Raw genomic sequence first — 25,175 nt, forward strand, 5'->3', positions numbered from 1 at the left:
TATCACCTTCATTCTCTAGTAAGTTCTAACACGGCTGCACAGCAAATAGGTCCTGGGTACTCATTTGGCTCCAGCAGGTGTGTTGTGTGGCTGGTGTCTTGCGTGTCCTCGTCACTGGCCTCACGATGGCTATGTGGTGTGTGTCTCTTGATGTAGTTCACTTGTTCTGAGTGGTTATCCATGTGGCTCCTCTGAACACCACAACTCGAGTGTGTCACCGGCCTAATCCCTTCACCCCAGCAGCCACCAGCACTCACCCACCCCATTCTACTCAGATCCTTTAATTCGCAGAACAACTGGAGGACTGAAAGTTATATATACTTGGAGCTTTTTCATTTAAGAAGCAAAAGGAAGTAGCCAGACTCAAAAAGAGGAAAATCTCTTCAAGTGCTCAGATAGGTTTTCAGTTCTCTATTTTGGTTTCCTTCTGTCTAGTTCTTGGCTTCCACCCAGAACTCAGCTGTCTTTCAGACATTCTTCAGCACCTCACTGAAGGAAAAAAAAAAAAAACAAACCCGGAACCTATGTCTTAGGGGCCAGTGCCCCAACCTCTCGGCCACAGAGCTTGTACCATCGTGACAAGCTCACCTTGAGTGCATAGCCCGCAAGCTTCCTTCTGCTCGCTCGACGTCAGACTCCCTGCTCTGGGCAGCCTGTCACCACAGAGCCCGCTGAGCTCTGCAGGCCCCCACTGGCTTCTAGATGAACTGGGGTTTCCTCTGTCGCGTACCCCTTCCCGTCCGTACAGCATAGGTAAGGAAGGCCAATCTGGCCTTGTTCAGATAATTGAGATGTGGCTTGTCCACAGCATCTAGGGACTTAGTTGGCTCCAGCAGCACAGCTGCTCTGTGGAGGTGTCTGAGCCCCTTCTTTCAAAAGGTAGAGAAGTCTTGTTGGTCAGACAACCCTGATATGCCCTGAATACTGTTGGGGGAGGGGAGAGCGGGGGGGGGGGAGGCTTCAAGGAGCCACAGAAGAATTCAAAGGTAACTGCTGTATACCCACATGTTCCGGGTTCCCTTTGAGTTCCCAGGCTGCAGAGGACTCCGCCTACCATGCCAGGGCTCTCAGAACTCTGCCTGGGGCTTTAGGACGCAGTGGAGACGGGTGTAACCCCTCTGTCCTTAGATCCACTTGCTCTTCTCTGCTCTCAGTCGCCAGAGAGACGCTTCAGGGAAGGCTGTGTTTAAACATTGATATTTAGGTAAACTTGGTGTATTTTGTGCAATAATACCACTCACCCCGGTGCCTTCCTTCAGTTGGTGAATCTTAAATTGGCCCTTTGATGATACGATCGATCGATGCAGACTAAGATTTTTTCAACACAAGAGTTAAAATATAAGCAATCTTCCACCACCACCATCACCTCCCAAATAATAGATCAGAAATGTGTTAGCCTGGCTCAGTTGAACACACCCATAATCCCAGGGGAGGCAGAGACAAGAAAATTGCAAGTTCAAGGCCTCCAAAGGCTGCACAGCGGCCCTGGCTCAGAAAAACAAGAGTATGTCTTAGCAAGATGCGGGCGGGGCTCACAGCTGTGATGTCAGAACTCAGAAGGCAGAGACAAAATTTCCATGGCTCCAGGTCAAGCTGGCCTACACAGGGAGATGCTGTCTTAAAGGGGCAGAGATGTCCTCGTAGGGCGACCATCCCATGATAGTCATTCCTTTTATAAAAGAGTAGATTCTTGGCTGAACAGAGATCAGATGTGTTAGGCAGACACACAGTACCCCCCTCCTTAATTTCTTCTCCCTTTTTTTAGTTTTTTGTTCGTTTGCTTGTTTGTTTGTTTGTTTAATCATAATAACCCATGTTGCTGTCAGTCAACTCATTCTGCGCAGACTCTGTTTAGGAAGTGATTGAATGTCTGCAGTAGATGCCTGCCTGTCTCCAGGTGGCCACAAAGTCTCTGGCTTCGTTTGCACCCAGGACAGATAGGTTAGCTCTGCCCACAAGAGAACACTTCAGCCCCAGCAGGAATCTGCCCTCACGTACACACGTCTGTTGGTGTCTACTGAGCAACTACTGTCTGTGTGACTAGGTCTGTCCATCTGAGACATGTAACGTTGCCCCTGAGGATTGAACCCAGGGCCTCACCACATCCTAGACAAGCCTCCGCCAGCGAGCTGTCTTCAGCCCTTTTTCTTTTGGGTTTTGGTGCTGTTGTTCTGTTGCTCTCACGAGATTGTCCAGCTGGATTTAAATTCACTGTCTGTAGCTCTGGCAGGCCTTACCCTAGTGGTCCTCCTGCCTCAACCTCCCTCGAAGCGAGGTGGGGGAGCCTTGGAGTGGCGTGATCCCCCACAGGGTGAAGAAGCCACCTTCCTAAACTAGGACCCTCCCTCTCAGCCACCCCTTTCCTCCCCTCCAAAGCCTGAGAGGAGGAAGCCAGTGTAAGGCTGAGGAGAACAATGGGATCTTCACTCCCAACCCACTCCTCCCTGCAACCTCAAACAACATCCCCACATTGGGGGAGAGTTCTGGCAGGCGGCGGGACTGGGACTGAGTATGTGATACTCATGGGTGTCCTGCCTGATGCCGTCCCAGACGCCATCTGCATTTCTATCACCTCAGTACCTCAGTTTCCCCTTCACAGCCCCAGTACCTCCCCCACGTTAGGCATCTTGCCAAAGGCCTGCTCTTGGTTAGCAGTTCAAACTGTCTCCACCCTCCAAGTGACACTGGCACTGAGTGATGGGGTGGGTTTCAGGTGCCCAGCTTTTGACACCTGGAGACATTTTAAACCTAACAGAACAATAGCCGTTTGCGCTGAGGATTTGTCACTTCCAAAATAGAGCCCTCGGAAGGGCATGCATACGAGGGGGCTGTCTGGCCACCCCATGGGCTTCCGCTTTCATGCTCTTAGAGATGTAGGAGCCTTAGAGATGGAAGTTGTTCCCAGCAGGAAAAATGAGTGGTCGTGAGGGTGATAAGGAGCCACTGTCACACAGTCAACCTGAACCAGAAGAAGAAAAACAGTGGGGGCAGAAAGTTACCCTTGCTTCCTTGTGCCACCGTAAGGCCACTTGATCTAGACACTGGGAAGTGTTCGCTGAAGGGCACCACGCCTGTGTGAATAGAATACTCCAGGCCTGTTTGAGGATCTGCCTACACACTCCAGCCCCTCCCCCACTGAGATGGGGCTTAGAGGAACACCAGGCTAAGCCTCCCCAGCAGCCAGGCACTGAGAGGGAAAGCAGCCTCTGGCCTGGACCCACAGCCTGCAGGGGTGTGCTGTCCAGCTCTAACTCTTGTATCTTTCTGGGGGCTGCGCCTGTGGGCTGAAGGAGGAGACAGCTCCTCACTTCCCAAGCCTCAGCCTTCGCAGTGCACAGCGCCAGCACCGGCCATGCTTCTTTCAGAGTCATGTCTAGGACTAGAATGGCCACAGGAAAGGCCGACTTCATCTTCAGTAGGTGCAGAGCTGCTTTTCTAGAGTTTGGGTAGTTTTCACGACGCCGGAGCTGTACGTGAGTGTTCTTATGCCGCTTGTTCACCAGCACTTCTGGCGGCCTGAAAACTCTGCCAGTGGTGGCCTCCTGGCCTTGGCATTGCAGCACTGGATGCAGGACATCTGGGGCCAGTGTTGGGTTTTGCTTAGGTCGAAAGTCAAGTGAGATGCTTTCTTTAGGTTGAACAGCAGGTGAGATGTTTATTGGTTTGTTTGTTGTTTGTTTTTGCCAGTTATCTATAAAGGAGCTTTAAGTCACAATGAAAGAAAAGCTCTCATCGCTCTGTCACCTGGCTTTGACTCCACAAAAGGAAGATAAAATTGTATATATTAATTTTGTCCAGGAAAAAAAAAACAGCCAAAACAAAGAGAAGACATTAGAGGTGGTTTTAACCTGAAGAGTCAAATGTCTGAAGCACAAAAGAGATAGCAAAGAACAGAAGGGAGGTCAGGAAGCACAGAAACAGTTGCAGTGTCCTGACAGAGTAAGAAAACTGAGTATGCGGCAAGCCTCTGGGCTTGGCGTGATCTGTCTGTCCCGAGAGGAGAGTAGTTTTTAGCAACATTGTTGCTTTAGAATAGAACCTATGGAGAAAGTGTAGGTCTGGAGAGAAGGGCGATGGCTGGGAACCGAGCGATCCAGAAGGTGTGCATCTGCCGACTGCTATGCAGATGAAAGGCCAGACTGAGGGACAGGACACTCCGAAAACTAGGTTGTTGTACGTGGGACCATGTCCCGCCCACTTTGGTCTGATAGTCTGCAATCAGCCTTTGTCAGGAGTTTGACAGAACTGCTGCTGACTTATTCCAAGTGTGCACCATTGCTGTTTGCTGGGAGGTATGGTTAGAACATGAAGCCACACTCCGCTCACCATCACCCAGAGTCTTAGAAGGCTTCTTTGCCAAAACAGAGCAGTTGGCTTTATGCAAGGACGAAGTAGTGCTTCCTTGAGCTGCCAGGAACTGACTTCAAGTCTCACCCTCAGACCACACCCACCTCAGACCACACCCACCCTCAGACCACACCCACCCTGTGTATGGAAGCACAGCTGCCTATTGCAGCTGTACAACTGAGAAGTCAGTGCCTCTTGGGTGTTGTGATAAGGGTGTTCCCGTTTGGCCTGACAGAGCAGACTCTGCAGACAGAGAAGGTGGACCTTAGGCTTCGAACCCCAGATATCAGCCTGCTGTTAGACACCAGCCAGTGCATGTGCCCGTGGTGGACGGTGGAATTGCTTTCTGGTGCGCTGCATTGCAGATGGCTGTGTGCAGTCTGCCCTCACCATGTTTAAGTTACGCACAGCCTACACAGCCGCACAGTAAGTTTCCATCCCCCCCTCCTCGAAACCCCCAAAGATCACGAGGCTCTTTCAGTGCAGGGGTCTCCAGTAGTGGAACTTACATAAGCCCGTGGCAGGTCACCTCTGCAGGATCCATGGTTCAGATACAGCAGAAGCTGCCCCTCTGCTGGCACTGGGTGATTTACAAGGTATGAATTATGCGTCGATGGGTAGCTAGAAGGGATGGAGTGGTTTGTCCAGCTTTCGGAGTTGCATCTCACTTGGCGAAGTCTCTGTCAGCCACCTACACAGTCCTCCCACACCGGCCTCTTGACTGGCCGCACTGTGCTCCTCTCCCCAGTTTCAGTGTGTCTGATCATAACCCACGTTAACTCCCACAAAGTCCTGGACAACCACCCACTGGGTAATGTACAAATGCTTTGTCTTATCAGCCCGGGGCTAAGAGTGTAGGTCTCCATTCAGCCACACCTTGGCTAAATTCCAGTTCAGACTAGCTGCGAAGCCTGACTCAGGTAGCTTGACCTCCTTCTACTGACTTTCTAGTCTGTACCATAGTGCCATTGGTATGCAACAGTGACACTATAATATTCCGCTTATGAGGCTATTGTAGGTCAGAGGAGGTCATTTATTTGTTGCAAAGATACTCGGTAGAACCTGGCTTCTGCCTGCTTCTCCACTTTCTCACTGCATGCTTCTGTTAACTGTCAGCCTCTCCCAAGCAGAGACCCAGTGAGCCTGGGCTGGCACGTGAGTGAGTGCTCTGTAAATGCGAATCAGCCACCGGGCCACCTACAGCTCCGCTCAGAGCGGTGTGTAATAGCTCTCCAGGGTGCTGTCCCTTGCTTCTAGAGGCATACCCCACCCTGAGCTAGTAGTCAATCACCCTTTAAATCACCGGCTCCCTCACCTCACTTCCTGACTTGAGGCTGCCCCGCCCGCCCTCCTGGCTCTGTGTTTGTCTGTCTCCCTCTTCCCTATAAATTAGGTCCCTAAGAGCAGAAACTGCTCTCCTTGCAGTGTCTGTCCCAGAGAAGGGATCAAAATGTGCTCGCCAAATAAAGGCTGCAAGCAGGGATGAATATAGATACAAGGATATGGGCAGAAGGACAAAATCACAAGGGAAAGGAAGCCGGTGAGAACTGGTGATTTGTTACTATGGTGATTTCTGGTCCCTTTTGTTTGAAGGAAGGGACTGAGGGAGTTGCTCCATTCCTGTTATTATTTTCTTTCTTCCTCATCTGAGCTCAGAAGAACAGCTGTACCTAGCAACCTCTTGGGTAGAAACAGACAGGGAGAGTGAACCGAAGCCTCGCTAGGACGAGGGAAGAGGTAGGGACAGAAGCCACAGAGTCAGACCACAAGTTGTCCTTCACACTGGCCACAAGGGCACATGGAGAGCTTCTGAAAACTGCACTTAGAAAGGACACCTGAAGGCGTGAGGGTTAGGGTAAAAAGCTCCAGGCACAGCGACGACGCTCAGAGGGAGTGCGGGAGCACCTACAGCCAGACTCAGCCCTTTGGCCAGGTTACTGCATAAGTACGCTTGACCCAAAGGTTCAGCCTAAGGACATAGGGACTATACCGGTGTGTAGGCTCCGTGGTTCTGTCCGAATCTGTAAAGAAAAGTTCTGACTGCTTCAAAAGCGTCAGCATTGCCACTTTTTTGTTGTTGTTGTTGTTGTTGTTTGTTTTTGTTTTTTGGAGACAGGGTTTCTCTGTGTAGCCCTGGCTGTCCTAGAACTCACTCTGTACACCAGGCTGGCCTCGAACTCAGAAATCCGCCTGCCTCTGCCTCCCAGAGTGCTGGGATTACAGGCGTGCGCCACCGCCACCCGGCAGCATCACCGCTTCTAGTTGAAGCCTCACTGCTCATCCGGTCCGTGAGAACACTAGGGTATTCAAAGGCCACATTCCAGGCCACACCATGTCACTCAGCGTCCCTGTCCCTGGCTAATGCCACTACTCTCAGCCCGTCTCTAAAGCCTGAGCCCAGTACTAAGAAACTAAGACGTCATAGGCACTTATGAAGCAACCTACCTGTCCCTAGGAGCCATCTAAACACAGAGTGTCCCGCTCTGAAAACATCATGGCGTAGTGTATTAGAAGCTATGAATGGGGGAACATGGACTCAGATCCGAGTCTTGCAAGCCCCAGAATCCGGGCAGGTGCTTCCGTTCTGTTAGCTCGGTGCTCCTTCCCTGAGAGCCTGAGCATGCTTGCTCGAGGACCGAAAGACGCTGTATTTAAGGTTTGTTCTCTCGTTGAGGGGTGGCTCTAGCTCCTGGCTGTTGTTTTCTTGCTCACAGGAGCTTGGTGGCCAGTGGTAGGGGGACAGGGACCTGTGCCCCACAGATCCAGGCTTCATTTCTGGGTTATAGTCACTTCTCCTTGTTCCTTTAAGTATCAGCTGTCAGAACAGGACGACCATGCCCCTTACACCTCTGCAGTGCTCACACAAGACAGATGTCCACACTTCCCTTGCCTGAAGGTTAAAGCTGGTGACTTAGGGTAGATGATGCCTCCCAGGGTTCTTGCTGTCCTGATGCCAGACTAGTCCTTAACCGGCGGTTCCCTTCTCTCTGTTGGAGCTGGTTTCCCTGCATGACATACTCTTCCATGCCAAGGGAAGGGAGACGGAACGGGGACGTCACCTAAAAGATACAGAGCCTGCAGGATGGAAAAAAACCTGAAGGTGTGGTCTTCAGCTGTGTGATCATAGGTGTTGGGGTTTTGTCTAAGCTCCACCCCACACCTACCTGGCAATAGCCAGGTATGCCCCGCCCCAGAGATCTGGCCCACTATAAGAGGGGCTACTTGCTCCTCCTCTCTCTCTTTGCTCTCTGCTCTCCCACACTCTCTCACCTCTCTGCCCCTGGGGCTCTTCCCCCACCCTCCACGTGGTCATGGCCGGCCTCCACTCCCATCCCCTACTCTGAATAAACTCTATTCTATACCATGTCTGTGTGTGTGTGGTCCCTCAGGGGCAGAGGTGCCCAGGCAAGGGCCCGCCTGGACACCTTCCCCCACACCACCTAGCCACACTCACCTAACCCCCTATACTCCCCCCTTTTAAGCCCCTTTATCATCCTGCTGCCGAAAGTCCTTCAATAGGCCCACCGGGAAAGGGGCTGTCTGAGGGAGGAGGGACAGCCGCCCACCCTACCCCCCACCCCCACCCCTGCAGCCTTCCTCCTGGTCTCTCCCGTGACTCAGTTATCATCAGAGATGGATTTGGACCTCAGGATTGTCAAAACTATTTGGGGCAAAGGAGATTTTTTTAAAACTGTGTTTGTTTTGGTTTTTTAAGACAGGGTTTATTATGTAGCCCTGACTGTCTTGGAACTTGCAGTGTAGACCAGACTGGCCTTGTGACCCGCCTCGGCCTCTGGAGTGCTGGGGTCAAAGATGCGCACTGCCTTGCTCAACCCAAAACTGGATTCCTTCAGGCCTATTGAGAGCAGAATTCTCCAGGCTCCCAGTTCTCTGATACAACACTGATGATGATAATAATAATAATAGTAATAATAATAAACAACTATTAATAATAGTAATATACATGTCAAGTAAACATTGCTGTTAGATCACCTTAGCATGCATTTATAATCCATTGGTAGTGTATAGAAATGTATGGTGGCTCATAAAACATCCGTGCCTTCTTGTGTAATTGATTTAGTTTTCTTTCACTGACAAGGTTTCTGTCAGTGGATTAGCAGAGGCTGCAGCAGCTGCTCCTTTCTCAGAGTAGCCATTTTGTCACCTCAGATGCTGTTGTCCCAGGGCTGCTGGGAACCAGTGCTGGCTGCCTGCAGGTGGCTCCAGATTCTGCTCTCCCTCCTTTAATTTGCTCTGGGTCCTGGGCACTCGGCAGTCCTAAATGCTGACTTCTTATGAAAGACCAAAAGACTGCATAGCCAGGCTCTGCAGCAGGGAGGGAACTCAAGGAAGGCAGAGACCCCCCCCACTCCCTTTCCTCGCAGACTCTGTACCGTGAAGAGGTGGGAGGAGGCTGGCTGGGGTCACCCTCTGCCTCCTCTGTCACTGCTCTTTGCTCTTAGAAGCCCAGAATTCAAGCTGAGTGTTTTCCAGCTGCAGGGTTTATCAGCATTCACACCGTAGCTGCTGCTACACTGCTTTCAAATTCTAAATCCCTGCCCGATGCAGTTGCTGCTGTGCTCCTGCCTCCCGCCTTCCTTGTAGCTGGAGGAAGTGCCAACACGCAGTCCCAGTGGCCGTGAGACACAGGGCTCCCTGTCATTCTTCAAAGGAGATGCCTGTCTCCCTTCCAGACTTACAGTGCAGATGGCATCTGTCTTCACACCGCAGTCGCAGGCAGGTAGATTCTGCTGGGTTTCCACCACCGTGCCTCAGAGCAAGGTGCAGGCGGTGTGGATCCACACCCACTGCCCCATAAGCTCTCTCCGTCTGCCGCTTTTCATGGTTTTTATCACACCCTTACTTACTTGTGCGTGCGTGCGTGCGTCCGTCCGGGCGCCGCTTCCATGCAAGCCATGGCGCTCGTGGAGGTCAGACAACTTGGGAGCAGCCGGTTCTCCCCTCCAGCAGGAATCAAACTCAGATCTGTGGGCTCTGCAGCAGGCGTCCTCACTCACTGAGCCATCTCACCCACCCGCCATCTGCTTCTTTGAGAGCTGGGTCTTCTTGTCTAGAGTTACTGAATTAAAGAGAAGGCCAGGAGCCTCCCTGGAGATTGGGAAGATCTGTAGAGCGAGTTTTCGTTCTGCCTGAGAAGGAGCCTCGTGGACTCTCATCCTCCTCCTTCCTAAGGAAGGGAGGTCAGTGATGCCTGTTCAGACAGCTGCTTTGTGCTAATGTGTTTGCCTGTGTCTGTGCCAGGTGACTCTGTGACCCTGGCCCTCAGCCAGTCCTGCTACAACTGTGACTAAAACAGAGGAGGCCAGCGAGCCAGGCTTTGCCACTGAGCCCCAGATGTGACACTGGCTTTCCTGTTTCTCTGTGCTAGTTTGTGACTAGAAGCCCATGGTTTTGGTTTTGGTTCCCTGTGCTCATTTCCACAGCGCATGGGCAGAGTTGGGGAAATGTGCTTGACTGGATATCGGCAGTGAGAAGTGACTAAGGTCTCCAGCAGACCTTAGTGCTAAGTTGCAGGAGGCGGGGCCGCTCCCTCCTCTGCTCCACCAGCATTCAGGACACCTAGCTCAAAAGTCAAAGCTAGGGCTGGAGAGATGGCTCAGCAGGTAAAAGCACCGACTGTTCTTCCAAAGGTCATGAGTTCAAATCCCAGCACCCACATGGTGGCTCACAACCATCTGTAAAGAGTCTGATATCTAAAGACAGCTACAGTGTACTTGCGTATAATAAATAAATTTTTTAAAAAACAGTCAAAGCTAGCTAGCTGTGCCAGCTGCAAAAGGAGAAAGCAGCAAGCACAAAGACAAATCCCTGCCTCCACCACCAGCAGTGTCCAGAGAGCAAGTGCTCATTAGTCCTCCCCTCCCTAGGGCAGGCCAGTGCACAGCTCAGCCCAGTGCAAGCCCAGTTCCAGGAAGAGTCTGCCTAATTAAGGAGCATGGGACTTAGAGCTGAAGCATCTTTAGCTGCTAGCAGACAAGCTGCTTGTCTGTCCTTGTCTGCCCAGGGCTGACTTGGTCCTCAGGTTTGACTCCCCCTGCCTCTGCTTCACCTGCCACAGTGAGGTTTCTGCAGCTGTGTCTGTGTGTTCTGGCTGCCTGCCTGCCTCACAGCCCCTCACCGCCCACCAAGGAGCAGAAAGCACACTCACTGTTCTTGACTGGTTGGCTATTGCGCCCCCCAGAAGTCGACACTTAGTGTGCTTTGAATTAACTGCTGCCCTCCCATTGCCAGTTTTATACTTCATTAATATATGACTGCTTCAACGTACGTACAAATTCAGCTGGGAACTGAAACAAGGGATGTATGTCCTAGGAAAGAATAAAGGATAAAGAATAAACTCATTATCAAAATGGTGCATCCTCCCCATACAGTCTCTGTGCAGACAATCTGCACAGTGACATCAGAATCTAAGAAAGCAAAGTGCCACGCACTGCCGCCGGCGGTGATTTCAGCCTGTCCTTCTGTCCCTCTGAAGCACACTGCAGGCATCCACGTGGCAGTGGGATTGGCCCAGTGCCTCTTAGGCACAGCGCATGGGTACACATGAGGTCTGTTTGCTCCTCTGCTTACCATTCTGTCCTAGACAGGCCTCACAAATGTGCCACCTCTCATTAAACAGTTGCTTTTGTTGTTGTTGTTTTTTTTGGGGGGGGTTGTTTGTTTGTTTTTTGTTTTGTTTTGGTTTGGTTTTGGTTTTTCGAGACACGGTTTCTCTGTGTAGCCCTGGCTGTCCCGGAACTCACTCTGTAGACCAGGCTGGCCTCAAACTCAGAAATCTGCCTGCTTCTGCCTCCCAGGTGCATGGGACACCACCGCCCGGCCAGTTGCATGTTTTCTAATTTCCCAAATGATAAGCAGCATTTCATAAAAATTTCACTTAGCACAAACTCACAGGCCAAAAGGCAAGCCTTGTTGACATTTCCAGTCTGGTTTACCCGAAGTCTCCACAGCAGTGGCAGTGCAAAGGCATACTGATTCAAGGGACACACACACACACACCCGCCCTCGTCGCTATTGGGTAGAGTATTCATCTGTTAATTTAGTCACTTATCTAAACTGTTTCTCTGATTACTGTGGAAACTGGTATTTTCCCTCAAGTTTCAGGGGTGTGGGGGGGGAGGGAAGCACTACCAACAGCGTTCCCTTATTTTCCGCTTAGTTGGTCTATCTTATCTCTATAAATCCACTTTTAAAATACGTATCTACAAAATAAACTTGTACATAAATGTTGATAATAGAATTATTTAAACGAGGAAGTAGCCAGGATGTTGATAATTTCTAAATGGATGTGCACCTTACATAAGTCATACAATGACAGATACTTAGGGATTAATGGAACGATAACCTTAATACAATGCTACATTACTATATTACGGATGAATCTTAAATGTGTTATGCCCTAAAGAAAATTAGAAAGAAGCCATTGTTGTGTATCATGATTAAATCCATACCAAATATCTGGAATAGGCAAATGCATAGAGACCTAAGGTAGGTTAGATAGGTTTCGGGGAAGACAGGGATTGGCAACTAGCTACTTAGAGCACAGGGGTTTCCTTGAGGATGAAGACTGTATTCTGGAACTCTGGAATGAAATGGCAGTAATGGCTCCTTTATAAAAACCCTTAAAATCCCATGGTGCCACACTGTTCTGTGGTCTGGAAGAGCTGGGGAAGGTGGGGTGCCCTGTCTCTCCAGAACCCCTTCGTACAGGCAGGGTTAATCACTCTTACTTCTATCAGTAAGTTCTCTCTCTCTCTCTTCTGTCAGCTCAGAGATCCCAAGCAAACTGGCCACAGGAAGCACTCCACCCTCTCCCCAGAGCCCTCCCATGATTCCCTGTTAAAACTTCATTTGGCCGTTTCGGTTTGGGAGCCCATCCAGGGCCTGGCTGGCTGACAGCAGTGCTAATGCTCACCCTCGGGGACACAAGCCTGTCTCCTTTCCACTGCATGCCTTCAGAGCTCCAGGCACAGCGAGGGGTGTGTGGGAAGGAGGAAGACACTGCAGTTTCTCAGTTTCTCAGCCTGGGTGTTAGCTGCACAAGCAATACCAGAGCTGAATCCAGGTGCCAGGAGTGTGCCTCTTTATCCTAATGCACCATCGTGCTTTGTGAAGGACTGGTTTCGTACCATTGCTGTGCAGAGTGAGACAAGACCCGTCCTCATCCCTCGAAGCCTTTGCAGGGACTACACGTGGCTGATCCAACGGCCAGACACTTACTGTCTCTGAAGAGAAGCTTTGATTTGTGGTGTAGCAGGTCCGGTCTTCTGGCCACTGCATGTGGTCAGTTTCTGCACTGTGCACACTCCCCTGTCGCAGGGCCTTCTCCCCAAGAGACTGCAGGGTATTAGGAGGTGTGTTTGACGGGGCTTTCCTTCACAGCATTGCACCCCAAGTACATACGTCTTTAGTATTTGGTTGGGAGTGGAGCAGATTATATGAACATTTCACTTCATGAGGTAATTTGCCTGTAAAGGAGAGCTCATTTTTATACCAAGGAAGCCGAGGCCGCCTCCCTCGTGGTATGTATAAATACCCTTGCCACAGCTAGGAAAGACAGGGAAATTGAGGGCTGCTTTAGTTTTGTTGGCTCAAACAGTCATTAAGATGCCAAGCCATACCAAGGAAGAGGTGACTCACTCCACACTGTGGTTCCAGCACCTCCATAGAATCCACTCTTCACAGAGTGGAAGGTAGACGGGAGACAGAGGCAGCACAGCTAACAGAGGGACTGTGCTCTCTGCCCCTGGAGGTGGTGTCAGCAGGGCTCCTTCCCTGTGACTCTCCCCACCCTGTGCCTCAAGGTACACTTTTGTGTAGACTTGCCAGGGCCCCACGCTACAGAAAGCAGCTTTATTGCAGAGGTCCTGAGTGCTGGACATGGACTCTCATTACCTGTTGTCACCTCTTGTCCCCACCCTGAGCTGAGCTCTGGACATATTCCCCAGCCTCTCTATTCCCTCCTGATGAAGTGCAGGAACATGACAGTGCTTGTGTTTGGAGACTTAGAATTGGGGGAGGATTGCATTTTCCATTGCAGTACAGTGACGTGCCTGGCATACATGAGCGCTTCTGATGCTGGCTTTGACTGCCAGGCTGTGGAGCCGCCATCCCTACAGTACCCCATCCCATAGCTAGGCATTCATCTTCTACGGGCTTCGGACAGCATCCGTGTATTAGCTCACCATTCCGTGGGTGAGCCGTACACAGAGCATGACTGGAGTCTCTGTCCAGCAAGGCCGAACGAACTAAGGGTGTCAGCTGAGCTGTCACTGGGACCTCGCTAGGGAGGAATCGGCTTCCTGACGCTTACAGGTTCTCCATCAGTCTCCGTTGCTTTGGTTTGCTGTGGCTCTGGAACTAACATGCCAGCCGTGAGTACTCCTTGGCAGCGGAGATCCCAAGTCTGGCCACGGGTTAAGAACTGCGGGAGAGAGGATCCTCGCTTTAAATGCTTCTCACACATCAGCTCTGATGTCCAGGAAGAACCATCACCTCCAGGGCTGACTGGATGAGGTCAGCTCATGGTGATACTTCTATGCCAGGTCACATAGCCTAGCACAGGAGTGGCCGTCTCAGTCACACATCCCGGAGACGGTGCAGGGAGTTGACAGGTTGCTTACAGTTCTGCCCACGACAGCACAGCCACAGCAGGGCAAGAGACATCTCATTTCTTCCTGCCAGCTGGCAGCAAGCAGACTTTTCCAAGTGGGCAGAGCTGTGCTGTGCTGTGCTGTGCTGTGCTGTGCTGTGCTGTGCTGTGCTGTGCTGTGCTGACACTGGGTGGACCCAGCACCAAGGCTGTCTGCGGCTTAGGCCCCAAGGTCTTACAGTTGCACAATGCAAACCCAGCTGGATCTTCCCTTTGGCTTAGGACCTCCACTGGTGCTTATGTAACCAAGAGGCACCAAGGCAGCCCTGCTTTTTCTCCACCTTCCTAATTCCCAGGACCCCTCTGACTGTACCCAAATGGCAGGCGAAGACCCGTACACTGCCAGGGTCGTCTGGCTCTGTGTTCTAGGAAGAACGAACGCCCCGTTGCCCAGGATTGGAAGGTGCTGGTGAATCAGGAACCTTGGATGGCAGGTTCTGTAACACAGCTACCACTGCTCCAGGCATGGTGCTCAGAGGTCTAAATGTGGCTGTAGCAGTTATTGGGGGGGAGGGGGCATAATCAGCGGCCCTGACTCTAAGGAATCACTGTCTCTGCTGAGAATCTTAGTAAAGTTCCATAAGTCAGTCTGGTGGGTGCTGTTGATTTTGCCAGCATCGAGGACGTCCTCTCCATGGTCACCTCACTTTGACTGTGCTCCTCCTCCTCCTGCCTGTCCCATCCCACTGCTGCTCTTTAAGAGGGCTTTTCACTCAGGAGGCTGTCCCCCACAGTGTGAGGAGCTGCAGGTGGCCTACAACTCCGCTCTGAATTCCCCATCGCTCATGTGTAGTTGGTCCAGTCCCTGTCCTTTGCGTATCCTCCATTGTCAGATTTGCTCAGGAAAGAGTGATGTCAGAGCAGAAGGGACTAGGCTCCCAGGGTGAGAATGGGGTGTGGGAGGGGAACAGGGACGGGTGCTAAGTCTAAGTCTGTTAGGTCTCCATTCCCTCTTAGGTTGGCTCCAGGGTAACAGCCCACTCTGCTGAGATGACAGCTCCTCATTGGCTCTTTCCCCAGTATGTCGCAGAGAAAGGCGTTGGCCAGCATTGCCGGTGTTCTTCTCATCCAGGCGTTGTTACCCCAGCAGCTGTACAGCTTGAGCATGAGCATTGCTCTTGGGTTGGCCGCTGAGGAAACGGAAGCCTTCTCATTGTTTATGTACCCAGCCTCAGAAGCTGAGAGTGTGTACTCCCCAGGTCCACCTCTGGTCAGAACGTACCTCACCTGTGCTAACTGAGACCACCCCTGCCTCCGCGCCCACCCCCACCCCCACCCCCTGCCAGTACTGCAGGGCACCCTCTGTCACAGAAGAACTCTGTGGAGGATTTGTGGCCACACCATGACAACAGTATAAAGCGATCATATCTGCTGTGCTTGTGGGAGGAGGGTGTGGCCGTCCTTCAGTGTGTCTGGCAACTCTTCCCCAGTTGTGTAAGGTTGCTGGCACACTTGAAAATACATCTGAGGGACTATGTATATTTAAGGAAACTAAGTCTTTCCTTCAGAAACAGGGCCGGGATTGAGACACGGGGGCTATAATCTGGATATCTTGACTGGTCGTGTTAGTCAGATACTTCTCTGCTGGCTCTTCTAGACACAGAGGCATGGACTAGGTACATGGATGTGGTGTCTAACTAGTCGGGACTCTAGGACGCCAGTGTTTTCACAGTGGCACTGACAGTGCCTTGTTGTGACCCACAAATCAAAAGCAACTACAATAGCCAGTATAGTACACTCCATGTTGGTGGACACAGGAACCACTGCACAGAACTGAATCATAGAGATGTTCTTCTCTTAGTCCAAATGCCCAGAAGTTTGCCTCATGGCCAGGAGCCTGATGACACTGAGAGCAGCCTGTATAATGTCTCCTGACTCTTTATCTAGGAAGGGTTAGGCTGCCTGGGCCACTTGGGAGGGAGAAGACGACAGATTCTCACACAGATCAGTGACGGACTGTCAGTGTCTACATTATTTCTGTCTTGCTCCCGTATCTGTCGTCACTCCTGATTCTTCGTATGAGGCAGTCAGTCAGGGAAGAGAGCGGGCAAGTTCTGCGCAGACGCATAGTTAACGCACAGGTCAAGTGCATGCGGTGTGCTCCCTCCACGAGGACTGTCTTCTCCAAAATTCATCTTTTTTGATTGTTTTGGTGTATTCCCTTGACATCTGTAGAATGCCTAGCTCTGTTCCGGACCGGTTAGACGCACACAGCTGTGGAGCAGAGAGCCAGCAGACCATCCCTGACTCCCACGGATTATGCCTTTCCCTGAAACTACCTGCACTGTGAATCATGAATTACACTGTGACACTCTTTTTCAGGGACTTTAGAATGTTGCCTTTTCCTTGTTTGGTGAGATACGATATCCTGTTTTCTGCAGGAGTTCTAATAGGGGTGGCTTGGTCGCATTAAAAAGATGGTTTGCAGTGGAAGTTCTTGTTGGTTTTAGGTTTCAGAGAAAATTGGGATTTTTCCCAGGTAGCACCAGTAACGCTGGAGCCAGGGGAATTGCTTGTTGCAGGAGGCTGTTCTGTGCCTTGTAGGATGTTTGACAGAACCCTGCCCTAACCCCACTAGATGTATAAGTACCACTTTCCCCGAGTTTTGGCAACTGAAAACATCTCCAGACGTTGCCTACCATGTCTCCTGGTGGACAGAGGTGGCAGATGTGAGGGTGAGTCTGTGATTCTAGGCTCACATCCTCTGCTTAAACAAATCAATGAAACCCCCAAGAAAAAAGGCACTCAGAGCAAGTATGTTCTGTCTGGTCCTTGCCAACACTCAAAGCAACGTGGTACCATGGAGGAGTTAAGATAAAGTGAGAGAGATGTGCCCCTGGCTGATAGAGCAGCAGCAGCAGAGGTGAAATCCCTCAGTAGATCATGCCTTGGAGATAGCTTCCTGTCGGAAACTCGTTAAAATCATCCATTGACCATAAGCAAGAGAGCAGCTTGGACACAGTATGCAGTAAATTCATCTCGAATGATTTACGAGGAAATGGGCTCCAGATTTGGTGATCTCAGCTCAAGTGGTAGGCGGCTGCCTGATAAACATTCCCATTCCCAAGAACTTGAAGTCAGCTCACTAAGCATTTGCTGCAGTGTAGGTTGTGAGAGCTCTGGGGTGTCTGATGTGCCCTGGTCCAGACGAGCTCAGTGCTTAGGAACTGACACCAGGTACCTCCTCACCCCTGTGGCCTGTCATAACTTGGATATGAGTTATGGTCTTAAAGCTCTTCCTGATCTGTGCCAGCTCTGCTCTCCCCAGAGAGTGTCTGTTATTATACACCATGTCATACGCTTCTTATTTGACGTTTTGGTCCCAAAGCTACTTTTCAGAGTCGTGGCAGGGACACTTCCTGCAAGTTCTGTCTGCCTCCTGTGCACTTACAGTGGTCTCGTTCATTACCTTCTCTGTGTGTCTGAGTTCTCACTTCTCACCTACATACCATGACATCAGAAAATGCAGGACAGGGGCTGGGTGTGGTGGTGCATGCCTTCAGGGACAGCCAGGGCTACATAGTGAGACCCTGCCTCAAAAAGAGGGAGATGGGGCTGGGGAAGCAGGACATACTACTGATGAAAGTCACTAGGAGAAAGGTTGGGTTTGGAGAGAGAGAAAGAAAAAGAAAGAAAAACAACGCAGTACAGACTTTTTACTCATTCGATTGATACTTACTCAGTAGTTACTGCGTGCTGGGCACTGGCAGTCCGTCTGTGACGAAGTGGGCCTTTGTCCGTGGGGCAATGGGACACGTAGACAGGCCATCTTTTGATGTGGTACAGTGGGTCCGAAGCAGAGGGAAAGCCCAGAAACTAGTGGGCACTTTAGAAAGGTACTACTCCATCTTGTCTGGGGGGGGGGGGTCAGAGAAGGCTTCACAAAAGAAGTGGTATCTTAACTGGGCATAGTGGATTCCTTGCTTGTCCAGAAGAAAGGGCGGGTGTGGTCAAGGCCTCCGTCCCCAGGCAGGAAGTAAGAGCTGAAGCAGGAAGGTGAGGTAGACGGAGCAGCCCTGAGGATGCCCGCTCAGGATTCCGATAGCAGTAGCTGAATCTACCAGAAGAGGGGCCCTGGGAAGGCAGGTGAGAGGGCAGTGCAGGAGCCTGACGCAGCCTTCCCATCCTCTGCCGTCCCTAGACCACAGCAGTGCTCTTTCTGAACATGGAAGAGCATTGAGGAACGCCAAACTCTAATAGAACTTTGAAATGCTAACTAGCAGCTTTAAGTGCTTCTGCTCCTGGAGGCTGTCCTGACCGCCTCTGGTTCTGCCCTGTCTTACTTCCCACACCGTCACCACTTCTTACCTTTAATACCGAGCATCCTGTTGTGGGTACTAAGTGCGCACGGTGCGGGTGTCTGGGGCTGCGGCCGGCCTCCTTAGAGGGCGCTGTATCGGAGGGTTTCGCTCTAATATTGAAAAACTCACTTTATTGCTCATATTAGTGTTTGTGGCCACTAAAGAAAAGCATAAGAAACTGGTAGGCCATCTTTGGGCAGATGCGAGGCAGTGTGGAATTTTTAGGGGGCACAGGCCTCATGGAAGGAGGTTGCACCTGGTAAGCACCGTTCTACCGTCTGTGGAAAACTGAGACACCTCCTAATTCTCGCCCCTGGCCCTGCTTCGGTCAGCCCTGACGGAATTCCCTATTAGAGCAGCCAGGCAATTGCGCGTGTTCAAGAGCCTCCTTTCTCTTCCATCAGGAACTTGGATAATGGGCTGTGTGCAATGTAAGGACAAAGAAGCAGCGAAACTGACGGAGGAGAGGGACGGCAGCCTGAACCAGAGCTCTGGGTACCGCTATGGCACAGACCCCACCCCTCAGCATTACCCCAGCTTCGGCGTGACCTCCATCCCCAACTACAACAACTTCCACGCAGCCGGGGGCCAGGGACTCACCGTCTTTGGGGGCGTGAACTCCTCCTCTCACACTGGGACCCTGCGCACGAGAGGAGGGACAGGTAAGCCACCAGCTGGCAGGCGGGAGGGCAGAGGGCACCGCTGTGCTCCTTCAGGGTCCTTGACGTGGATGGGGTGGGTGCAGGCAGTGTGGCAGTCGGAGGACAGCTTCCCCAGCAGGCTCCCTCCTCTCACCTCTCATGCAGTTCCGGGGATCGAACCCGGACCATCAAGCCTGGGCAGCGGATGCCTTTACCCTCTGAGCGTCTGTCCAGCCCTTTGGCTATGCTCCTGATTATGTTGGCAGCTCTACATGTATGCTGCAGTCAACACACTTTAACAGAGGAGTCTTGATCAACTCTGTCCATCTTCCATCATTCAAAACAAAAGGCCCAAGTCGGATAGCGAAGATCTAAACGCCTGGCTGGTGTTCCTAGAGCAGCAGGCCTCTTGTTACTGCTCTGAGAATTCTGCACCAGTCAGCACTGCTAACTGCATGGTAGCATCCACCATGGCCTGTCAGCCAAGGGCTCCCAGCCCTTCCCACCCTGGATAGGGCCAGCTCCCTCGCTTCTGGGGTAGTCTCTGTCCCTCCTCTTCCCAGTTCAGCCTGCCGGCCACTTCCGGCTGCTGTGGTCATTTGGCGGCACGTCCCTCATTCCCTGGGCTTGTCAGCGCTCCAGCCTGGCCAGCCCTCGAGTTTTCATGTCTCTATATTCTATTGTTTCATCCGGTGTGTTGGTTGTTTTGCTTTGTGTGTAACTTTTGAGACAGGCTGTCACTTTGTAGCCCAGGCTGTCCTCGGACTGTTAACAATCCCCCTGCCTTAGTTAGTGTTGGGAGCACAGCCATGAACTATCACAGCAGCTGTGTGGGTTTCAAGCTGGGCTCTGCGTGCCAAAACCATTTCATGTCCTCTCTCGTCCCTCCTCCCCCAAGGCTCCTTCCTTTCTTTCCCGCCCCAGGGTTTCACTGGCATGTCTGTTTGCTGACTTAGCTAATGCTCCATAACGTATCTGGCGCACATCCTCACACACGTTCCCTACAGTTCTTAGAAGTTGTCTCGTGTATCTGTAGTCTTCCAAATACTCTCCCAGTGTGTGAGCCATGGTAACCAGATATTTGGCATTATTTGTTCCAAAATTGTTTATTACAAAAGTTTAAAGGAATGTAGCGTCTCTCGGCTCATCTGGGGACAGATGCCTCGCGTCAACCGCTCGGACAACCTTAGCATGTCTTTTCACCCGGAAAGCTGATGCGACTGAGGCTGGGGCTCTTTAAGTGGGCAGTTTATGCACTGGAGTTGGACGAGGGTCCTGACTGTGGCCTTTGGACACTTGTCTTTTCCTGCCCTGCAGTGTCGGTGTCTACCCTGAGCTCATCCGTGTGCTACAATGACACTAGCTTACCCTCAAATCTAGCCTTATATGAGACCCTCACCAAACCGCCATGTCCTGTGCCCCACCCCCACCCCCACCTCTGGTACCTGCAAAGGAAGCAGAGCAACAGTCTAGGGCCTGTCCTGAGATGACACAGAAGAAGAAAGAAAGCCAAAAGTGTGCTGCTGACGCTTAATTGAGCAGACAGAGGCATCGGCCCTGGTCGTTCACTCCTGAAGGCTGGATGTGACGCCCAGAGGACGTGTCTCATTCGTTAGGGTCACCAGCAGGGCTCCGTCATAGTCTTAATGGAAGAGGCTTCTAACTCCTTCTGTTATTTGACGTGTACAAGGCAGTGCCCTGGTTTAGGGGTTAAGAACCCTTACTGCTCTGACAGATGACCCAGGTGCTGTTCCCGGCCCCATCTGCGGCTAACAACCACTTGTGACTTCTCCAGTTCACAGGGACCCAGTGTCCTCTTCTGGCCCCCACGGGCTCTGGCACGCACATGGCGCACATAGGCAAAAGCAGACACGCAGACAGACGCGGTTTCAGGAGGCAGAGCCTGGCGTATGAGCAGGCGGTCCATCCATCTGTGGGGCCTTGGCTGCCGTCGCGCCCCACGGCCCCCTAAGGTCACGGGCAGTCCGCATCTTCACCTGCCTGCTTTGCGTCCTCCTCTGTCCCCAGTGCATTAAACCCTTCAGTGGTGGAGTAGGAGGGCAGGAAGGGCTGTCCCACGAAAAAGATGGCGTGGCTCTGCTATTATATTATGAAAGAGGAGACATCTGTTAATGAAATATGAAATCATTGTTGGCATGACCGTAGAGGCCCCCCACATGTTGTGTTAAGCCAGACTCCTCTACTCCCAGAGGAACCCTTGGGAAGGAAGACAGTCCTGAGACAGGTGAAAGACGGCTCTCCCTGGAAAGGGCGGCTCTCCCTGGAAAGGGCGGCCCTCCACAGCAGAGTGGCACTTGGGAGAGAGAAAGCCAGGTGTTGATAAGCCATCTTAACAGGCACTTGGAAATGTGCGGAAATCAAAAGGAGAAGGCAGATTACAGAGGAATTAAAAGCTCCCTTTAGTCAGCACATCCTGTTAACAACCACAAACTTCAGCCGCTTAAACAACATACGTTTATGGTCTCTATCTGTTCTCTGTGTTTCTGTGAGTCTGACTCCGGGAGGGATAGCCCGGTTAGAGACTGCGGACATGGTGTGGCCAGGGCCTTGGTTTGTTGTCATGCTGGCATGGCACCGTCCTCAGGGTAGTGTGGTAGTAGAGACGTCACCGTCTCCTGAAAGGATGTGTCACGCTGGGGACATGTGTCCCCTTTGTATACTGTACTAAGTAAAGACATGAGAACCCAGGCAGAGTCACTGTGCTCCGCCCACTGTGTGGGGCAAGCCCTAGGCTGAGTGGAATGCTGGGTAGATGTTTGCTATAGATAGGAAACTTCCGGGATGTGGGAAGGTCCCTGAGAGTCTGCAGGTGAGAGGACATAAGATGAGGAAGAGGGTGTAGACCGTGTAAGGAGAGGTAACTGCAAGACAGAAGAAGAACCAAAGGGGCAGGGAGGACCAGCAGCAAGACCCATCAGGAGCTGACAGCCATGGCCTCGGCTGTGGGTGGGCGCCAAGGGCAGTGCATCATCTCCCACCTAGGGTGAGCATTGCAGAGACGTCTCGACGTCCCCAGACCACAGAACAAATGTGTTCCATCCGCTGCCACCTTGTGCTAGGATTGAAACAGTGATCCATTTACCCAGGCCTTAGCTCAAGCCTTCAGGGAAATGTGTGGGGGCTAAGGTCAGGACTCGCCACAGATCCATGTCCGCCAGAGCCGTGTCTCTTCCCTAGCACCCACCCAGAGCCCCATGGGCGAGGCATCCAACTCTAGGGCTCTGTCAGAAAGCCCATCTGCACAGACCACATTCTAAAGCCAGCCATGGTGACACCATATTAATTCCAATGCCTCAATATGTTTATTAATGCTGACCACGCGTAGACTTTTAAGGATGAGACTTGAAAATGTGATTTCTTAGTATCAGTTCCCTGTGTGATAATCTCCGCCCTGTTTTGACAGGAGTGACACTATTCGTGGCACTTTACGACTATGAAGCACGGACAGAAGATGACCTGAGTTTTCACAAAGGAGAAAAATTTCAAATATTGAACAGCTCGTAAGTTTGGGATGGGGGAGGTGAGGCACACATGCTGCTTGGTTTGGGGGAAAGGTTCTCGTGACGAATGCGTCCGCTAACTGACAATCAGGAAGGAGCGCGTTCTGAATTCCCTAGCTCATAGCATTCCAGCCTGAGCGTGAGTACAGTGCTGCGTAGTACTCAGTGCTGAAGAGGGCAGCAGAGTCCTTTTCAGAATCTACTTCTAAGTGTGCGTGTGCACGGGAGTGTGTGTATGTGTGTGCGGGGGTGTGAACAAACTGCTGTGTGTGTGTGTATGTGTATATGAAAGAGCAAGCTGCTTGTGTGTGTGTGTGTGTGTGTGTGAACAAACTGCTCTGTGTGTATATGTGTGCATGTGTGTATATGAGAGCAAGCTGCTCTGTGTGTATACCCATGCATGTGCATACATGCATGTGTTGCAGGCAGGGACGCCCATCAAGGTCAGAGGAAGCAATCAGGTGTCCTCCTCTGTCACTTTGTGGCAGGTCTCTCCTTGAACCCGAGCACCTAGGTTTCAGCTTAGCTGGCAGCCAGCCAGCTCTCCCTCCCAGGCCTCCCCTCCCCCCATCCCCAGCACTACATCCACAGGTTTGTCAGCCATACTTGGCCTGAGGCGAGCGTGCTGCAGGGACCAGACTTGTGGGCGGGCACTCTCAGCCACGCACGTCTCTCTAACCCCGCCCGGGGTCCATGGTTTGCATCTTAGTAAAGATCATATAGCACCCATGCCCAGAAGCATCCACATCTCAAATGGCTTGGGTGCCAAGTCACAAGCTCTCTGCTCTAAGGTGGCCTCCATGTTCCAGCTGTGGGCACTGCCGGAGGTTTCACCCCTTTTCACAACCATGAAGCCTGGTGAGGTGGTTTCCTGAATATGGGGGTGTCTGTGCTCTAAGAAGAAAGCAGAGGCCTTTCGCCCACTTGAGACATGACTACCAGGAGCAACTATAAACAGGAAGCAGGCAAACTTGGGGTCAAGGGCCCCCCTGCCACCCCCCACCCCACCCCCCAGTTATCACCTGTGGAGGAAGAGCAGCTGTGCCTCCGCTTTCTGGAGTACCAAAGCATCGCCCCTCTCAGTATGCAGAGATGCAGCATGCAGAGATGAGGGGACTGAAGGAAAATCCACTCCCAAGAAGATGGCACTGTGATACTCCCTTGCCCTGCACCGCAGGGGTGTTGATGAGTGCTCCTCTCTCTGGAAAGGCTGCCACCAGGGGGCCAGGCCCTGGGTGGGTGGGGGGCTGGGGCTCTGCTCTTACTAAGAAGTCCGAGTGCAGTCTCTCTGGCTGAATTTCAAGGCTGGTGAATGACTTGAAGCTTCAGCCTTCAGCCCCCTCTAAAACAGAGGAACCTAGGGGTCGAGGTAGAGGTGACATACCCAGAAAGAGGAGGGCTGTGGCAGTAGGGAGCGCCTGTAACCTCAGGAGTATCTCCATGGGAAGCCTGCCCTCCCCCAGGGTGCCCCTGGCTCTCGGAACTCCACTGAGAACATACCAGCTTCCAACAGCAAACCCCCATACCTCCCGACACACGAGTAACTGTAAATGTCAGCAGACACTGTCTGTGTAAAGCAAGAGACTTTTAAAATTAGGAGCAATTGTCATCACTGAAAGAGGGATGGGTGTGGGTTTGTTTTTGTTTTTTTTTTAATTTATTGAAATATATGGCAAACGTATGTATAACCACGTACTGCTTGTACAACACTGTGTATGCCAACTTACTGTTTTGTAACTTCACACTTAAAAATTTAAAAGTTGAACCATTTATGTTACATGGATTTTACCACAGTATTCAAGAACAAAATGTCCTGTATCCTCACAAACTGTGCAAGCGGCATTACGCCCGCCCTTCCCCACTAGAGAGCTCCCGTGGGCGCGGAATTCTCACAATAGTAAACAGCTGCCTGCCGTTTATTGACAGCGCCTTATGCGCTGACCGTGTGCTAAGTTAGGACTGCTGTCGTGTGTTCTTCACAACTGTCTGAAGCATGTTCCGTGACATCTGAGAGCACAGGTTAGGGAGCTGCCCGGGTGCACGGTCCCGGCAGGTGGCAAAGCCCAGGGTGAGCTATAGGGTTGAGAATTCAGAGTATGGTGTCAGGTGTGACCTTGGAAAAGCCCAGATGCTGCCATCAGAGGCAGCTGGAGCGTCTAAGTGACAGTGGAAATGGGGGACGGTGGCTGCAGAGGTGGAGAGAGGCAGTTTGTCCTTGGTCTCTTCCCATTTGTGATTGCTTATTGTTAGTTTGAGTCTCAGATGAATGCTGCTTGTCAGAGACTATTGACTGGGTTTTGTATAAAGCTCCCCCGTTTGTATAATATCCCTTAACTGGCGAGGTTGACCAGAAGGCCCTAGGAAGTAAGAAGTAGCGAGGTAGAAAAAGGCGCAGCCAATTCTGGGCACCTGTGCACACCCCCGATGTTGACCTGTGTTTTGAGGGTGCAGCCATGGCCCAGTTAGTCACTGGCAAAGTCAAGTCCCTGTCGTTGTCCTTTGTTATAGAAAGAGTCTACACTGTCAACAAAGCGAATTTTAGAGAAATGTTGAAGGGAAGGATGCAGTCTATCTCACTGTGCATTTTATTTGACTGCATAGCTTGTAATGGTTCCAGAGTTCTGTGGTCCTCTGACCCTGTTCTTGCTAAGGGGTTTTCCCTTGAAGAGTGGAATTCTTTGTCCTACATGGC

The 25,175-nt window shown here is 51.5% G+C and overlaps 1 protein-coding gene across 5 annotated transcripts in view; it reads left to right on the top strand.

The window, feature by feature from the left end:
* Fyn (FYN proto-oncogene, Src family tyrosine kinase) overlaps positions 1 to 25,175 on the top strand; it is a 196,318-nt gene that overhangs the window by 128,039 nt on the left and 43,104 nt on the right. For 4 of the 5 annotated variants that reach the window (XM_052163520.1, XM_052163518.1, XM_052163519.1 and 1 more), the window contains 2 exons: positions 18,726 to 18,983; positions 22,387 to 22,483. In XM_052163520.1, the coding sequence (XP_052019480.1) occupies positions 18,737 to 18,983; positions 22,387 to 22,483 (344 nt within the window). In that variant the 5' untranslated portion in view covers positions 18,726 to 18,736. Of the gene's footprint in view, positions 1 to 644; positions 754 to 18,725; positions 18,984 to 22,386; positions 22,484 to 25,175 lie in introns of those variants that run through there. The other variant, XM_052163521.1, reaches the window with a different exon arrangement.

Source organism: Apodemus sylvaticus, chromosome 19 (genome assembly GCF_947179515.1).
Source record: "Apodemus sylvaticus chromosome 19, mApoSyl1.1, whole genome shotgun sequence".
Lineage (NCBI taxonomy): Eukaryota > Metazoa > Chordata > Mammalia > Rodentia > Muridae > Apodemus > Apodemus sylvaticus.